The 16,942-nt window shown below is 39.3% G+C and overlaps 2 protein-coding genes across 3 annotated transcripts; both read right to left on the bottom strand.

Annotated features, from left to right (window-relative positions):
• Window positions 1-504: 504 nt before the first annotated feature.
• tmem169a (transmembrane protein 169a) lies at window positions 505-9,013 on the bottom strand. Of its 2 annotated transcripts, none has more exons than XM_049471054.1 (3): window positions 8,828-9,013; window positions 4,943-5,172; window positions 505-3,743 (listed from the first exon to the last, which is right to left on the bottom strand). In XM_049471054.1, the coding sequence occupies exons 1-3, from the start codon at window positions 8,926-8,928 to the stop codon at window positions 3,124-3,126; spliced, it is 951 nt and encodes a 316-aa protein (XP_049327011.1). In that variant the 5' UTR covers window positions 8,929-9,013; the 3' UTR covers window positions 505-3,123. The 2 variants fall into 2 exon arrangements, with proteins under 2 accessions (XP_049327011.1, XP_015461379.2); XM_015605893.3 differs by having other exon boundaries at window positions 4,943-5,175; window positions 8,828-9,011.
• Window positions 9,014-11,387: 2,374 nt separating this feature from the next.
• pecr (peroxisomal trans-2-enoyl-CoA reductase) lies at window positions 11,388-16,166 on the bottom strand. Its single transcript, XM_022668166.2, has 8 exons — window positions 15,967-16,166; window positions 14,722-14,858; window positions 14,119-14,284; window positions 13,787-13,868; window positions 13,089-13,185; window positions 12,767-12,877; window positions 12,512-12,623; window positions 11,388-12,372 (listed from the first exon to the last, which is right to left on the bottom strand). The coding sequence occupies exons 1-8, from the start codon at window positions 16,076-16,078 to the stop codon at window positions 12,287-12,289; spliced, it is 903 nt and encodes a 300-aa protein (XP_022523887.1). The 5' UTR covers window positions 16,079-16,166; the 3' UTR covers window positions 11,388-12,286.
• Window positions 16,167-16,942: the final 776 nt, after the last annotated feature.

The raw sequence follows: 16,942 nt of genomic DNA, 5'->3' as shown, positions 1-16,942 counted from the left end.
ACTCATTCGTTTTATACTCAACTCCGTGTACTCTAAAACCTGAACGTCAATAGAGGGAGCTGTTTACCTTCTTATTTTAAACATTTTAGTCTCGGTCCTGAGCAAAGGTAAGGTTGTATTTAAGTCCTGTGTGTTTTATGTTGCTTTTACTGCCAGTTTAACCTATATGTATATAAGGTTATATATATATATATATATATATATATATATATATATATATATATATATATATATATATATATTTTTTTTTTTTTTTTTTCTGTTATTTCTATTTTATTATTTAATACATTAGTGGTTCTTCTACACTCACTCTTTTTTTGTAAAATCTTTACATATTGTCACCCGCCTAAATGCACCTCTTTTAATGCACTCAACTAAATCAACTTACTATAACTAATAATTTGTATATTAATTGATTTTAGCAACAGTATCGAGCCATAAAATCTGTTCCATGACAATCCTTAAGTTAAAACAGGTGATAAAAAAATTAAAGAACACATCAACACAGTTTTATATTTATGTTTATTATTTCCCTCTACACTCTCCCCTCAGGAATGTTATGTTAGCATCAGACTAGCAGTTTCCTAAACCACAGGGCCTCTAAGTAGCACTGTGCAGAATTCCAGAATGTTCTGAAACAGTATTTCAGAGTGTTTAGATCTTTATTGAAAAGTGTGTTGTTTTTATGTCTATTAATAAGAATATTAATTGGCATCAGGACTACACACACAAATATACATACACACAGGGTGCTAACACCTTTAGGTAGCAACACTGGGTGTTAATTCATGTGTGAAAGTTCATCCAGTTAAAATCGCTTTACAAGCAACCAGAAGCAATAAAAGCCTTATTTTTCATTGTTATTGCAAGTTTTTTTTTTTACTCCACTGAAAAGTTACAATTTCGTATTTGTTCCTCAGCAACTTTAGGCAGAGTATTACAAGCTGGGTGCTGAATGCTAGAAGATTATATAAGGGTGAGTTGGAGCAGGGTGATCTCAATCATGGGGAGAAGTACAGTCATATTCAGCCATTCCTCAGCCTGCCAGCTTCAAAGGAATACTCTTCAATCTACACTGTTCCTCTGGACCATCAGTTTGTGTTGTTTTCGAAGAAACCCAAAAATAAGAGTTCTGAGCGATTAAGAAGGCAGAACATGTTCCTCCTGGCTGTCGAGACTCTGGTATATTTGTGTTTTATTAGAATGTTATTAAAGGGACTGAATTTGAATTAGTTCCTGTTATGCTCAAGTTCATAAACACCATCAGCGGAACACACAGAACACTGAATCCAATACAGAACACAAAAAGAACATTCAGAACACATTCATTAGACGAGAACAAAGTAGCTAAACTGGCTGTTAATTGACTGTCACTTGTGATGAAAGCGGACTCTAGGTTAGTCTAAGGCTGCATTTTAATTGCGTACTAATACTTAATAGTTTTTAGAGTTGAAGTATGTAGTATACATGAGTGTCAAAGTTAAGTATATCTAAATATTCAAGATAAAGTACATACTTAAAACCGGCCCATTTTCTGGGTGGAGTTAGGATGGCTGTTATCCCACAATGCACAAAAAAGGACGAGCTACTCACACCTGCAAAAACATTAGAAAAAGAGTAACAGATAATGGTGACGTGTTGAAGTGCAGTGGCATCGTTTCACATTTGTGCTATTGCCGATGTGTGTGTTACACATCAAAATGAGTACAGTCACATTCAGCCATCCCTCAGCCTGCTGGCTTCAATAGGAGACTCTTCAACCAGTGCCATTCCTCAGGAAGCAGCAGATTGAGTTGTTTTTTTTTAGTGTGTACAGGGACATTTGGACACAGGAGTTGAATCCTCCTTAAATAAAATAATAAAAACTGAAATCTAGTTGTATTTACATTCAAACATTCTAAATTCTAACATTATAAATAACAGTCAGATCTGAAAATCTGCACAATATTGTTCACTGAATCAATCATAAAAAACAGCTTTAAAAATGACATCAAAAACTTAAAAAGCACTTAAACTGCACTGAAAGGACTTCAAACTAAATCAGTCAGTTTTACATACCGATATACACAGACACACTGTTTCTGTTTTTATTTCTAACAGTGAGTCGATTTCTTCTTCAAAACACCCAGAGTTACACTGCAGAAGAAAAGCACCAGAAAAAAGCACCAGAAATACTAGATCAAACAATACTAGTTCAAACAACCAACCTGAACCCCCTTCGCACCTTCAGCAGAGTTCCTTAAACTAGGGATGCACCGAATATTCGACAACCAAAATTATTAAATGAGTTTATACCAAATAATGACTATGTTTTCATATTTATTTTAAGTTATATGTTTTCAGTAGCAGTGGCAGGCCCACACTCTAACACTGTAATTAAAAGAAATAAGTATTCAGCATCACTTCTCACACTTGGCATCTGTTTCCTACCTTTTTACATACTGGTAAAGACCACTTCACTGCTCAACAGTGCAAGGATAGTAACACTAGCTGAGGTACCTTAGTCTTAGCATTTGTTTGTTTACCAAACAAATCTGGCTGATTTTCTCTGTATAAATTTCAATGACATTTGACTTGTTTAGCACTGCTGAGGTACATATCTTTTAAAAATAACACTTTTGAGGTATGTATATGACTAAAGTGTGTAAATAGAGGAGCACTGCTGGAGTTAATTATTGATTAGAATAGCACTGCTATGTTTAATGTATTGTGCTTTGTTAATTTGTGTGCTGGGGATTTTTTAAAATGATTCAATAAATATTAATAAATACATTTTGACTATGTCATTTAATAAATTATGAAAAAGTGGCAAAATTACGATTTTTTTTTTGAAAGGCATTGTTTTTGTCCAAACATGTTCATTTCTGTAGATCCCTAATTTAAACATTACACAAGATTCTGAATTGCACTGCCTAGCGCTGACCAGCGATGTCCTGAAGAGCTACAGGAGCTTGAGAGTCTGCATACAACAAACCAATAAACAAGCAACAAACCAACAAACACGTACGTAAAATTTCAGCAACATCATTAAAAATGACGTTTTTAGCACCTTAAGAGAAAACAGGAGCACAAAGAATCAAGAGTTGAGAGGGGCACTGTGGGTAAAGCACCTCCCAGAAATTTTCACACAGACGATGTCTCTTCTCGTCTGCTCTGCAGTGTTCCAGACAGTGTGTCTGAGTCCAGCAACTCCACCACACTGTAGGGGGCGCAGTCCTCCAGCCCTAGTTTCCCACAAGCCCAGCCACACACACCCTTCTCCAAGTCAGCCACAGCTTGCCACCATGCAGCAATGCTCCAGGACAGCTGAGTGGCTGCTGCGTATGCTGCCACACCCACGCACAGCAGCACCATCAGCAGCGGGTAGCACAGAACCAGCAGAGGGCACACTAGCACCTTGTGCATGAAACTGCGCTCCTCGTTGTAAACAAGGAAGATGTTGTACCAGGTCAGGGTGCCATAGTAGAACGAAGTGACGAAGGCCACAAGGAAGACAAATGGTGAGCAGGACAGGGTCCAGAGCAGCACATGTGGACCACGTCCCGCTTCCAGCTGGCACACGGCATTTCTGGGCCCCGGCTCATCGAACTCTGCGTCCAGGCGCTCTTTAGAACGAGCCATGTCCCTCAGCTCTCGCTCCGTCAGGGTCAGACGAATTTCCACCATCTCACCCTTCCGCTTCCCCCGAGTGATCGTCCCAGCCAGCGTCAAAAACCGTCCGTCCGTCGCTCCGTCCAACTCTCCTAAAACAAGACCCAACAATCAGTGTCCGTTATTTAGAACCGATCATTCAACACATAACAAAAAATATTCTTTACTCTACACTAAACATCCAACAATCAATACCATCACTCAACATTTCACACTTAACTCCAACAACCAATACACTCAGCACTCAACACACAGCCCATCACTCAACACCTGACAATCAGTAATATCACTCAACACTAAACAATCAACACCAACACTCAATACCCTACCCATGATCCATCACGCAACACCTGACATTCAATAACCTTTACTCTTGACACTCAACAATCAAGACACAAAACCCAACAGTCATTTCCCATCACTCCACACCAGATAATCAAAATTCAACACCAATACAAATACAAAACACCCATGATTCAACACCCGACAATCACTCAACACTTAGCACTCACATCCAAAACTTTAAAAAACCCAACATTCAACATCAGACAATCAATATCATCACTCAACACCAAAGGCACAAAACCCAATACTCTACACCATTACTCAATACCAGTCAATCAGTACACAGCTCTCAACACTTAACACCCAAGACACAAAAACCAACCCTTTAACATCACTTTATACCACACAATCAATACCCATCACTCAACCCTTGACACTCAACATAATTACAACTTAAAACAAATACATAACACCCATCTTTCAACACACGACAACCACTCAACACCTAAAACTTAACACCTAAGACACAAAACCCAACATTCAACATCCGGCAATCAATATCAATCACCAAACACCAGAAAATCAGTACCCAACATTTGACACTCAACATCAATGCTTAATACCAATACACAACACCCATTTTTCAACATCCGACAATACTCATCACTTAAAACTCAACGTTCGACACCCATCACTCAACACCAGACAATAAATTCCCATCATTTAACAGCCTACACCCAGCACTCTGACACTAAACCCCATCACTTAACACCAGTACTTATTATCCAATACACAAAACCCAACACTGGATGCTCAAAACACAACTCCAATACCCAACACTGGATACTCAACCCCAAACACTCATTAACAAATATTTAACACTGGACATTCAACCCCAGATACTAAAGAAAAAGCATGCATTCTCCTGTTACAATCCTAATACTATCAAAATGCTATAACATTAGTCTAACCCTGTAAATGTGAGAATAACCACACTGTGACCAACCTTCCTCCGGAGGAGTACCGGACCCACCATCCACGACTTCTGACCTGTCCCCTTCACCGGCGCCCTCTGACCCTTCTCCCTCCTCCTGATCCTCCGCTTCAGAACGGTAGATTATTTCCTTTTTCTTCTTTTTCTTTTTGCGGGTTCTGGTCCCCTCATTATCCTCTGGCCTGCGCAGTGCAGGGGTCACTGGGGTCACCACCTCTGATTCCCCCTCCATCACACACACCCTGCTGGGACATAAAACACACACCTACTTACTAGGGGTGTCACGATCTCGATATTTTATCGAAATCGAATCGAAATGAGGTCATGGTCTCGAGTATCGAAGTCAAAAAGAGGATCGACGATCCCTCCCGCGCGCGCTACGCAAATAGCGCAGCGCGCTACGCAAATGGCGCGGCACCAACACAGCGCATCCTATTCATTTGAATAGAGAGCCGCTGCATGAGCGCAGCCCCGCCCTCAGTTCTGCTGTGTGAGAGACAGCTGCCTTTCAACCACGGAGGAGAAACTGAAAACGGATTTATAGAAATATAGACAGGGCTCTCAAGTTTTGAATGTCGGCGGGAGTGTGATCACTGTTTTTTATCTGTCCAACGGGGGAGGGGGGGCGGGGGTTGGGCGCGCAGGTTTTGTATCTGTATCTAACGGAGGGGTGGGTGCGCGCAGGTTTTGTATGTGTATCTAACGGAGGGGTGGGTGCGCGCAGGTTTTGTATCTGTATCTAACGGAGGGGTGGGTGCGCGCAGGTGTGAGAGCGTGTGAACTCGCTGAAATGCGTGTGTCAGTGTGACTTGAGAACACTGACTATAGATCACAGTGAGGTGGATTAAAAATCTTAAACTTATAATTGACTACACCTGTTGCTTTCCATTGAAATAAAAAAACATCTTTCTCTCATATAAAGTAAACACAAGCGTGTTTCTGACTAAAATAAAAGCTTTTCAGGAGAGATATAAGTTATGTGTAAATATTTATAAGACAATACCTGACAAAATCTGTTTTAATGACGTTAATAAACATCACTGTGACAGCGCTAGTCACAGTTTCACCACATCACTTATCTAACCAGCCTGTACTGATTTCTGCCCCCCAATAATGCTTTCAATAACCTCTAATAGCCTTTAATAGTCTTCAGTAGCCTTTAAAAGACTTACCTGGCGGCCGTGGTGTGTCCACTAAACTCCGTAGTTATAAACATCCTGAGGTTAGCAGCGCGCTAACTGACCTGTTTATAATGTAATCCGAGCAGTGACTCCGTGTCGGCTGTTCTAACCTGCTGCTGTTAGCTGCTTGGGCTGAAAGATGAACTGTAGTGAGCTGTATTATCCGGTTAGTGGGGTTAAAACCTTTATTTGTTTACAGAAACAGTAAAAACGGACTGGCTGAGCCCTGTAGCCCGTGGCTGGGCTGTACTGAAGTAGTGACTGAGTGAAGAGAGCGGGGCTTGTGCTGCTGCAGCTCCGACTAGTGGTTTGATGAAGAACTGCAGCTTCATGTAAGTGAGCCAGCCATCCACACACAGCTCTGATAAACTGCTTGTTTTAATAGTGCACACTGTTGCTACCAAAAAAAGTCACTAGATGGCATTACCATATATATCTTAATAAATAATAATAATAATGATATTTATAATATTTATAATAATAATAATAAATATATTATTTAAATTTTATGAGGCATAAAATAATAAGAAAAAAAAAACAAGAAAATCGAGAATCGAATCGAATCGTGACCCTCAAATCGAAAATGAAATCGAATCGAGGATTTAGAGAATCGTGACACCCCTACTACTTACACACACTCAGATTAAACACTGGACTTAGAGTGTTGTGAAACTCCATAAACACATGGCAAAAATATTTTATTTATTCGCCTACAAACAGGGATTTATTAAAGCACTGTGAACTGAATTGACATGTTTAATCTAAAACTGGCACTACCTTTTTTATCCTCACGACAACACACTTTATAGTGCTGTTCTACTTTTAGACTGGAGTAGACTGGAGTGCGCAGAGTGATAACACACAGTGATGTGCTGAGCAGAAAGTATGTCTGGTTCCTTCACCATTTAGCTCTGTAGAGAAGTTTGTTTGTGTTTATATTGGGAAGGTCTGTAGCAATTGATTCTGTAGAGAGTGAACCTCAACATCTGCTGACCCTGATCTGTCATTTTACATAAACTAGTATATACATTCATAAACTTTTAATATAGATATAGATAGCACATTCTATCTGAATATAATAATTTATATTTAGTTGCCAATCCTTTGCTTGCAGTAACTGCATCATGTCTGTGACTCACTGACATCCCTAAACTTCTGCATTCTTATTCTGTGATGTTTTTCCAGACAGTGTGTTTTGGGTCATTATCTTTTTGCAATGATCTCCCAATCAATTTGGTTTCATCTTTCTTTAAATTCACAGACATAAGCAGTCCATAATCAGTCCATAGGTGTGTCTCTGTACTCTGGTCTTCCTATGCACCTGGTAACACTGGTTTCTGTTTAAACCTCTGTACTTTTGTTCATGAAGTCTTCTGTGAGCAGTACATTGTGATATCTTCACTCCTGCACTCATAATGTTCCTGTCATCAACTGCTGCGGGTTTAATTGGTCTACCTGTTCATCACCTGTTATTTAGCACACCAGTTCTTGGCTATAATTAATACTTGAGTAATGGCTCTAATTGATTTTCCACCTTCTTTCAGCTTCACACCTATAGTCAGCTCTCTGGTTTTCATGTTAGTTATTTCTCTAACTATAAATGCACAGTCTGCACAGATAAAAGCCAAATCTGAAACAGATTGTAGACATTTAGCGCTGTTAATTGTTTGAATAATTAATGTATCAGGACACATCTGGGCAACAAAACACACAGTCACAAGTTCCAATACTTTTGCTCAGAAGAAGAATAAGAGACCATCTCAGTTTCTAATTCAGTTTCTCTGATTTTGCTATTTATAGGTAAATGTTTGAGTAAAATGAACATTGTGGTTTTATTCTATAAACTACGGACAACATTTCTCCCAAATTCTAAATAAAAATATTGTCATTTAGAGCATTTATTTGCAGGAAATGAGAAATGGCTAAAATAATAAAAAAGATGCAGAGCTTTCAGACTTCAAATAACGCAAAGAAAACAAGTTCATATTCATACAGTTTTAAGAGTTCAAAAATCAATATTTGGTGGAATAACCCTGGTTTTTAATCACAGTTGTCATGCATCGTGGCATGTTCTCCTCCACTAGTATTGCACACTGCTTTTGGATAGCTTTATGCCACTCCTGCTGCAACCATTTAAGCAGTTTAGCTTGGTGATCAATCATCTTCCTCTTAATTACATTTATTCCAGAGGTTTTTAACTTGATAAAATCAAAGAAATTAATAATTATTAAGTGGTCTCTTGTTTTTTTTCCAGCGCTGTTTATATATGTATGTGTATGGGGGTGTGATTATAGCCCAGAGGAGCTGTGGTGGGCGTACCTTATTTTAATTTCTAAAAGGTCCATCTTAAATGGTGCAATTAGAGAAATGCTTTAATTGCAGCGTTTAAGGTGGACTAGAAATTTACAAAAACGACGATTTGAGCTTCATCTTCAGTAGAAACCGCAAACAGTACACACACACACACACACACACACACACGCCCCAGATGTGTTGAGAGTGATGCTGCTGATGCTGCTACTCTCTGCAGTGCTGCTCCACTAACACACCCCCGGTGTGTTTCAGAGGGTGATGTGGGAGAGTGAGCAGTGTGAGGAGTGAACACACAAGCGGGGCGGAGTGTTCACACCAACGGATCAAACCCCATCACACCGATATTACAGCTGATACCGATCAGATCAGATAACTGATAGATAATTGCATTGATCTCACTCACCAAAACCGAGTCCCTCCGCGTGCTGCAGCGATGTCCGACTCGGGAACGAATCGATTCTTTACGATCAGTTCTTCTCGCTTATACCAGCTGAACTGATTCATGAGTCAAACACGCTGTTCGGATCAGTCTGGCGGATTATAACTGAATTCATATTCTTTACATTTTACTACAATACAGTTACACTGTAAATATCTGTACTGAAACACTGTATTAAAACTGTTATCAATACATTATATTATATATCTCTATAGTGTGATTAATCATTTATTTCTGTATAAAATTATGATTTTTACAGATTATGACACATTAAAATTCACTTAACGTTATATTCAGCAGGTTAACCAACACACTGTCACACCCAGGAATAAAAAAAACACACCACTGATTTAAACAGAGGAAAGAACCGATTCGGTAAACTGAATATTTCGATTTAATACTAAAATATACCAATACTATATTGAGTAGTTATGGTCGTGTTATTATTATAATGGTGCAGATTATTATTATTATCAATAACAGTAATAATAGTATCCAGTTGAAAGCGTGTTCAGGATTTTCTGCCCGGCAACCGGCGCGTTCGTATGATACTACAAAATAAAAGTCCCCATAATAATGGACAAGAAATAGGTGCACGTGGATGAGTAATAACAGTAATAATCAAACAACAAACAAATATATAAATACACTACCAGTCAAAAGTTTGGACATACCTCTTCTCATTAAAGGTATTTTCTTCGTATATACATACACTACCGTTCAAAAGTTTGGGGTCACTCAAACAATGTTGTGTTTTCCATGAAAAGTCACACTTATTCACCACCATACGTTGTGAAATGAATAGAAAATGGAGTTAAGACATTGACAAGGTTAGAAATAATGATTTGTATTTGAAATAACATTGTTTTTACATCAAACTTTGCTTTCATCAAAGAATCCTCCATTTGCAGCAATTACAGCATTGCACCTTTTGCATTCTAGCTGTTAATTTTTTGGGGTACGCTGGAGAAATTGCACCCCACGCTTCTAGAAGCAGCTCCCACAAGTTGGATTGGTTGGATGGGCACTTCTGGCGTACCATACGATCAAGCTGCTCCCACAACAGCTCAATGGGGTTCAGATCTGGTGACTGCGCTGGCCACTCCATTACCAATAGAATACCAGCTGCCTGCTTCTGCTGTAAATAGTTCTTGCACAATTTGGAGGTGTGTTTAGGGTCATTGTCCTGTTGTAGGACGAAATTGGCTCCGATCAGGCGCTGTCCACTGGGTATGGCATGACGTTGCAAAATGGAGTGATAGCCTTCCTTATTCAGAATCCCTTTTACCCTGTACAAATCTCCCACCTTACCAGCACCAAAGCAACCCCAGACCATCACATTACCTCCACCATGCTTAACAGATGGCGTCAGGCATTCTTCCAGCATCTTTTCATTTGTTCTGCGTCTCACAAACGTTCTTCTTTGTGATCCAAACACCTCAAACTTGGATTCATCCATCCACAACACTTTTTTCCAGTCTTCCTCTGTCCAATGTCTGTGTTCTTTTGCCCATCTTAATCTTTTTCTTTTATTAGCCAGTCTCAGATATGGCTTTTTCTTTGCCACTCTGCCCTGAAGCCCAAATTCCCGCTGCCGCCTCTTCACTGTAGATGTTGACACTGGTGTTTTGTGGGTACTATTTAATGAAGATGCCAGTTGGGGACCTGTGAGGCGTCCGTTTCTCAAACTAGAGACTCTAATGTACTTATCTTCTTGCTTAGTTGTGCAACGCGGCCTCCCACTTCTTTTTCTACTCTGGTTAGAGCCTGTTTGTGCTGTCCTCTGAAGGGAGTAGTACACACTGTTGTAGGAAATCTTCAATTTCTTAGCAATTTCTCGCATGGAATAGCCTTCATTTCTAAGAACAAGAATAGACTGTCGAGTTTCAGATGAAAGTTCTCTTTTTCTGGCCATTTTGAGCGTTTAATTGACCCCACAAATGTGATGCTCCAGAAACTCAATCTGCTCAAAGGAAGGTCAGTTTTGTAGCTTCAGTAATGAGCTAGACTGTTTTCAGGTGTGTGAACATGATTGCACAAGGGTTTTCTAATCATCAATTAGCCTTCTGAGCCAATGAGCAAACACATTGTACCATTAGAACACTGGAGTGATAGTTGCTGGAAATGGGCCTCTATACACCTATGTAGATATTGCACCAAAACCAGACATTTGCAGCTAGAATAGTCATTTACCACATCTGAAACACCAGATGCTGAAAATCCAGCATTTTATTCATTTTCAAAATCTTTTTACTTTTTCTCTGTAGTTCAAAACATAAAAACAATATATTCTACATAAACTTTAATCACGCTGGACATTCTTATTTATATGGACATGGGGCCATTCAGAGGCCCAATCAGATTTCAGCTAGGGCCACACTCTTGGTATTTTTATCTCAGGGTTTAATAAACTCAAGCAAAACAATATTTAAAAAAAAAAACAGGAGCACACACAACCTTCCTATCCTCCCCGTGTCCTCCCTCTTCTTCACTCTCTAACTCTCTTAATGAGTAATGAACACAGTTGTTTTTTATTAGTTTATTTTATTAGTCATTGATTACAGAAACTCACCACTCCTGACATGAATGAATTAAACAGTAAATATAGAATTCACAGATAATGCATTTATTTTCAATACAATCAATGAAAGCAGCACACCTTTACCAGCAAACACACCGTTGACACAACGTTGTCACCACGTTCTACACTTTCTTACAATGTGGCTACATCGTTGTCCAACACTGTCTAAAGGTTGCACTGTTTATGTTTTATTGACAACTTTCTCACAACCTCATTAATAGATAATATTGCTTCTCAGTCATCAGACTACTTTAGATGGCAACTTTCCAAGATCTCAATTATGTTCCATTATCCATTATCAGACAATAGAACACATCATATACACATCATTTAGAACACACTGCATTTCAACATTGTGTGTTCAAGTGTCGTGTGAAACCTACTACAGTTGGTTGTTGCGACATAACTGTGTTTGCTGGCTAATCGTCTCATAAGTCACTTCACATATTTACACCTTAATTATAAATAATATATTTTTATAAAATTACAAAATATCGCTAAGAGGCATTTGGAAGAAACGTTTTACTCATCTTTCATTGAAAGATGAGAATTGTTTATTCCTTCCACTCTAAAAATAATGTTTTAGAGACACAAGGTTTTTGCAGGTCAGTAATGATATACCTAATTTTCTCATTACAGAGCTCCAACTGATCATCCCTCACTCCGAGTACTTCTCAAACCTTTCACTACCAAAATTATCATAATGACGCATATCAATTTAATATCAGATTAGCATCAGATTAATAGCTCTGATCAGATCAGAAAGGTTTAAAGGCACTCTAAAAAAAACTCCTGACAATTAAACACTGAACAGTGGCGACACCTACAGGCAGATCTTAGAATCACAGTTTAGACTTAAAATCCTTTACAATTTCCCTCAGAGCCTGTGTGTTCTCTCCCTCTGGAGCCTCCGGCCACGCTGTGTGTTCTGAGATAAAGATAGAGAGAGAGAGGATTACCCAGTTAATTGTATAATTGTTCGTCTATAGATTTTGTGTGTGTGTGTGTGTGTGTGTGTGTGTGTGTGTGTGTGAGTGAGAGATAACAGAGCAGGTTGTCATGATTACCAGGTATTTCCCACACTGCGTTATAGAGGCTCTGTCCTGCGTCCACCTTCAGCGTTGCTCCGGAGATAAATGAGGCAGCCGGAGAGAGGAGGAAACACACAGCTGGAGAAATCTGACCACACACACACACACACACACACACACACCAAAAAAAAGAATCAGAATTTTCAGAATCATAATCTGGATCAAACAGCAGGTTAACACCAACACACCAAACACACACACACACCAACAGATACTGACACACATACATACCTCCTCTGGAAAGCCAAGTCTTTTTGCAGGAATGCAGGGAACAGCTTTCTGAAAAAGCACAGGTCCGATTTCCTTATAGTTTTCCATCGCAGTTTTAGAGAAGATCGTCCCCTTTATTCAGCGAAAAAATGCAGCACACGCGCATGCACGCGCACACACACACACAGTAAAAATGGGTGAAATATATCATGATTTACATTATATAATAAGTGTCAGTATATTTTTCTACAATGTTTATGAATTCAAAAGTTAAATTGAAGTTTGTTGGTCAACGTTAAGTTTAGGAGAAGTTTTATTTATTAAAAGTTTAGGTTTGTCTTACTGGAGCAACAGAGTTAATTCTGACTCCGCTGTCGGCCCACTCGATGGCCAGGCTCTTGGTAAGGTTGTCCACTGCAGACCGGGCTGCACCTGTGTGCCTGGAACATCCAATCAGAACTCAGACTGGTTTAGAGCTAAACAGTTTCAGTATAGCATGCAAGACCCTAAGACTCGAATCTAACTTTCTTAGCTCTATCTGTGTTTTAGTCGTTTAAAAGTCTGTATAAAAAATATTTCTAATTTTATCCCATTTTCTACCCAATTTACCAACCAATTATCCAACCCACTCATTAGGACTCCCTCTATCACTAGTGATGCCTCAAACAGCAGGAGGGTGAAGACTAGCACATGCCTCCTCCAATACATGTGAAGTCAGCCACCTCCCCTTTTCAAACTGCATTTCATTGCAGAGTAGCATTGGAGGAAAGTGCAGCAACTCAGTTCTGATACATCAGCTCACAGATGCCTAGTGCTGATGAACATCACCCTAGGAGTGATATGGGAGAGAGCACCATCTACCCACCCAGAGAGAGAAAGGCTAATTGTGCTCTCTCAGGGCTCCAGTAGCTAATGGCAAGCTACATAAACAGGATTTGAACCGGCAAACTCCTGATCAAAGTGGCAGCGCTTTTGACTGCTGGACCACTCGGCGTGTATGAAAGTGTGTATAAAGAGTGTGTGTGGGATTGCTGTACTCACGCCATGCCAGGAAAACCCTTCCACATGTCAGCAATGATGTTAACGATGGCCCCACCATGGTCCCGCATCCACGAATTGTACACTACAGTTAAAGGGGAAATGTCAACAACTTCAATGCAGGACAGTCATTCTGGATTATGTTTGGTTTTGTATTACAAGGGAAATGTTACAATGATAATTTTAAAAATTCTATTCTTACTGTGTTTTGGGTTAATGCATCTGAAGAGGCACTGCAGTGTAGAAGCACTCAGACGTGTGTGTATTGATAAATATTCTCTGTAGTGTTGTAAAACGTGATCAGAAAAGATGCACTGGGGGGGGGTGATACTGACCCTCCCTGCAGCAGAGGAAGGTTCCAGTCAGGTTGGTATCGATAACTGCGTTCCAGCCCTTCAGGCTCATCCCAGCCGCCGGGCTGCTAAACTGACCACCACCGTTATTTACCAGGAAATCGATCCGGCCGTGCAGCTTTAGAGTGGACGCTACCAGATTCCTCACCTGTCAATCAAAAGTGATGGGTTAACCAGACCCTGTCAATCAAAATAAGGAAATCAGAAGCAGCAGAAATTGTGCAGTGAAGTTGCGCTGATGTCACCACTGGCTTTACTGCAAGTTCTCAGCAGTTTAAAGGATCTACTGTAAAAACTGCAGCTAAAAAAAAGAAAAACAGTCAGCCAAAGGTTGGTGAGGTCAGCAATACTCAGAGTTCATATTTCAATGTATAACTCATTAATATTAAGTATTTATATCTACTTTATCTACTGTTACAGAAACTCTTGTTTCAGCAGTGTGTGTATGCTGGTGTGTTTTGGAGCTATATATATATATATATATATATATATATATATATATATATATATATATATATATATATATATATATATATATATGTATATGTGTGTGTGTGTGTGTGTGTGTGTGAGTGATCAAGGCACCTCTTCTTCATCACGGATGTTACAGCGGATGGGCGTGACCTGGGCAGGAACAGAGGATTCTGGGATATTGCGCTTCAACTCTGTGGCCGCAGCCTCCAGACGCTCCAACTTTCGGGACGCAATGACCACATTGCACCCTAAACACACCCACACACTTTAATGAACACACTGCACTCTAAACAAACACATATATATATTAAATATAATATAATATAATATAAATATATATTATATAATGACCACACTGGCTTTTTTATATTTATTAATACTACTACTACTAATTTTGGTCTTCCTTCTCAAAGAAAACATAATTTTGTAAAACTTATTTGGTCTTTTTACGTAACATCCGTTGCTGAGTATTCAATGCATCTATAGATATATTCTGCCTCTGGTAGATATGTCTTGGAAATAAAACAGAAAAAAATAATAGAAAAAAATGATATTGCACGCCCTGTGGTGTGACTTTTGCATATGCCCCCATTGCGATGACAATGCTGAAGGGTTCTGGGGACTTGGCCATTGATCTCACAAACTTACTAGCAGAACAACCAAACTGTTGTAACTCGCAGAATAAAGTGAAGAATCTTGAGGTTGTTTAATTTATTGAACTTTTCATTTGGAACTGTTTCAGACGAATGGCTTTTGTAATATCTCTTTATATAGTCACTCTAAATCAATTCAATTTTGCTTGTTGAAAATTGTTTAAAGTAAAATAACTTTAAAGAGATTTGAGCAACATGCACTTTAACCCTTAGCTGCAGTCACTTTTTATTCATTGTGTGTGTGCGTGTGTGTTTAATGACACATGCTCCAATAACTGATAAGGCCTGTTTTGGGGCTATAGGTGAAGTAATCATTAAATAGAGGATCAGTGATCACTAGTTTGACCTTGGACTTTTATTTTGAAACGCTGCAACAAAAGTCCTGGTTTGCTTCTTAGACTGTCTGGTTTGAGTGTACACTGTTAATAGAAAAAAATCTAGAATTCTCTAAAGGAGACATTAAAGTGTTGTTTTTTAATCTGTGAGTGTAAGAGTTTAAGGGTAAGGTGAAACTGAATTAGTTACTGGAATTCTCCGTTCCACCTTCAATGGTGCAAAAGTTACATTAAGGTACCTTAGGCAGCAGCACTATTTAAGGTGGAATGGATAATTCCAGTAGTAAAGCTTAAAGCCAAGTGTTTATAAGTGATTCTCTGTAAGAGTGTAATATTGTATATTATATAAATAAAGTGTAAAGTGTGACCTAGCTGCAGGAGCTCCGCTGAGATCGCTTTACCGATCCCACTTCCACCCCCGGTAACGATCGCCACTTTCCGGCTGAACAGATCAGACCTGAACACGCTCCGAACCGCCATACCGGCCCCGGACAGAGAGAGAGAGACTTAGAGAGAGAGACTGAGAGGAAGAGAAACATAAACACATGAGAAAAATAACAGCCTGGTTGTAAATCTACTTTCACAATAAAAGTCCTTCAGTCAGCTTCACACTCTCTCACATACACACTGAAAACAACTTTCAAGGGGTATCCTTCTCAAACAAAACCATGAATAAATAAATTTAATAAAATAAAATCGTTAAAACAATAAAAAAAAAAACGCAATCTTTGTTTCGTACATATTTTGGCACATAAAAGGCTTCAATTTTATTTTTTTATTTTTGGGGGCGTCTCCAAGTGTTCTTTTGGGAATCTCCAAGTTTCTTTAGGGAGTTTGGGTGTAGCTTTTTTTTTTTTTTTTTTACTTTTTTGTTTATGTGCAACTTAGCTCAAAAGCGTGCGTCCTGCGTAAAAGCGCGCGCCGTGCGTAAAAGCGCATTCCGTGCGTAAAAGCGCATTTGGTACAAAAAAGGCACGCGCCGTGCGTAAAAGCGCATTCCGCGCAAAAAAGCGCGCGCAGAGCGTAAAGACGCGCGTAGTGCGAAAAAAAAAACACATTCAGTGCGTAAAAGCACGCTCTGTGCGTAAAAGCGCATTTGGTGCGTAAAAGCGCATTTGGTGCGTAAAATGTCCGGCCCGTGCGTAAAAAGCTCCATCTCTCCATAAAAGCGCTTTTCACGCATAAAAGAACACTTTTCAACTTCATATTACCTGAAACACCCACTTACTTCTGCACTGCTACAGTGTTTCTTGAAAAGTGAATTACCACTTTATTTTCTACTTTATCCAGAAAGCTGGTGCATTAAGAGAGATTAAAAGGCTGGGAACGCTAAACAGTCAGTCA

Source organism: Astyanax mexicanus, chromosome 23 (genome assembly GCF_023375975.1).
Source record: "Astyanax mexicanus isolate ESR-SI-001 chromosome 23, AstMex3_surface, whole genome shotgun sequence".
Classification (NCBI taxonomy): Eukaryota; Metazoa; Chordata; class Actinopteri; order Characiformes; family Acestrorhamphidae; genus Astyanax; species Astyanax mexicanus.
This window is presented reverse-complemented; position numbering and strand designations above follow the sequence as displayed.

Coding starts and splice junctions, on each gene's coding strand:
- tmem169a (XM_015605893.3), bottom strand. CDS start 8,928: ATGAATCAGTTCAGCTGGTATAAGCGAGAAGAACTGATCGTAAAGAAT. Junction 5,176..8,827: donor CGCGGAGGGACTCGGTTTTG/GTGAGTGAGATC, acceptor TTTATGTCCCAG/CAGGGTGTGTGTGATGGAGG. Junction 3,744..4,942: donor CGGTACTCCTCCGGAGGAAG/GTTGGTCACAGT, acceptor GTCTTGTTTTAG/GAGAGTTGGACGGAGCGACG.
- pecr (XM_022668166.2), bottom strand. CDS start 16,078: ATGGCGGTTCGGAGCGTGTTCAGGTCTGATCTGTTCAGCCGGAAAGTG. Junction 14,859..15,966: donor AGCGGAGCTCCTGCAGCTAG/GTCACACTTTAC, acceptor GGGTGTGTTTAG/GGTGCAATGTGGTCATTGCG. Junction 12,624..12,766: donor GACTTGGCTTTCCAGAGGAG/GTATGTATGTGT, acceptor GTGTGTGGTCAG/ATTTCTCCAGCTGTGTGTTT.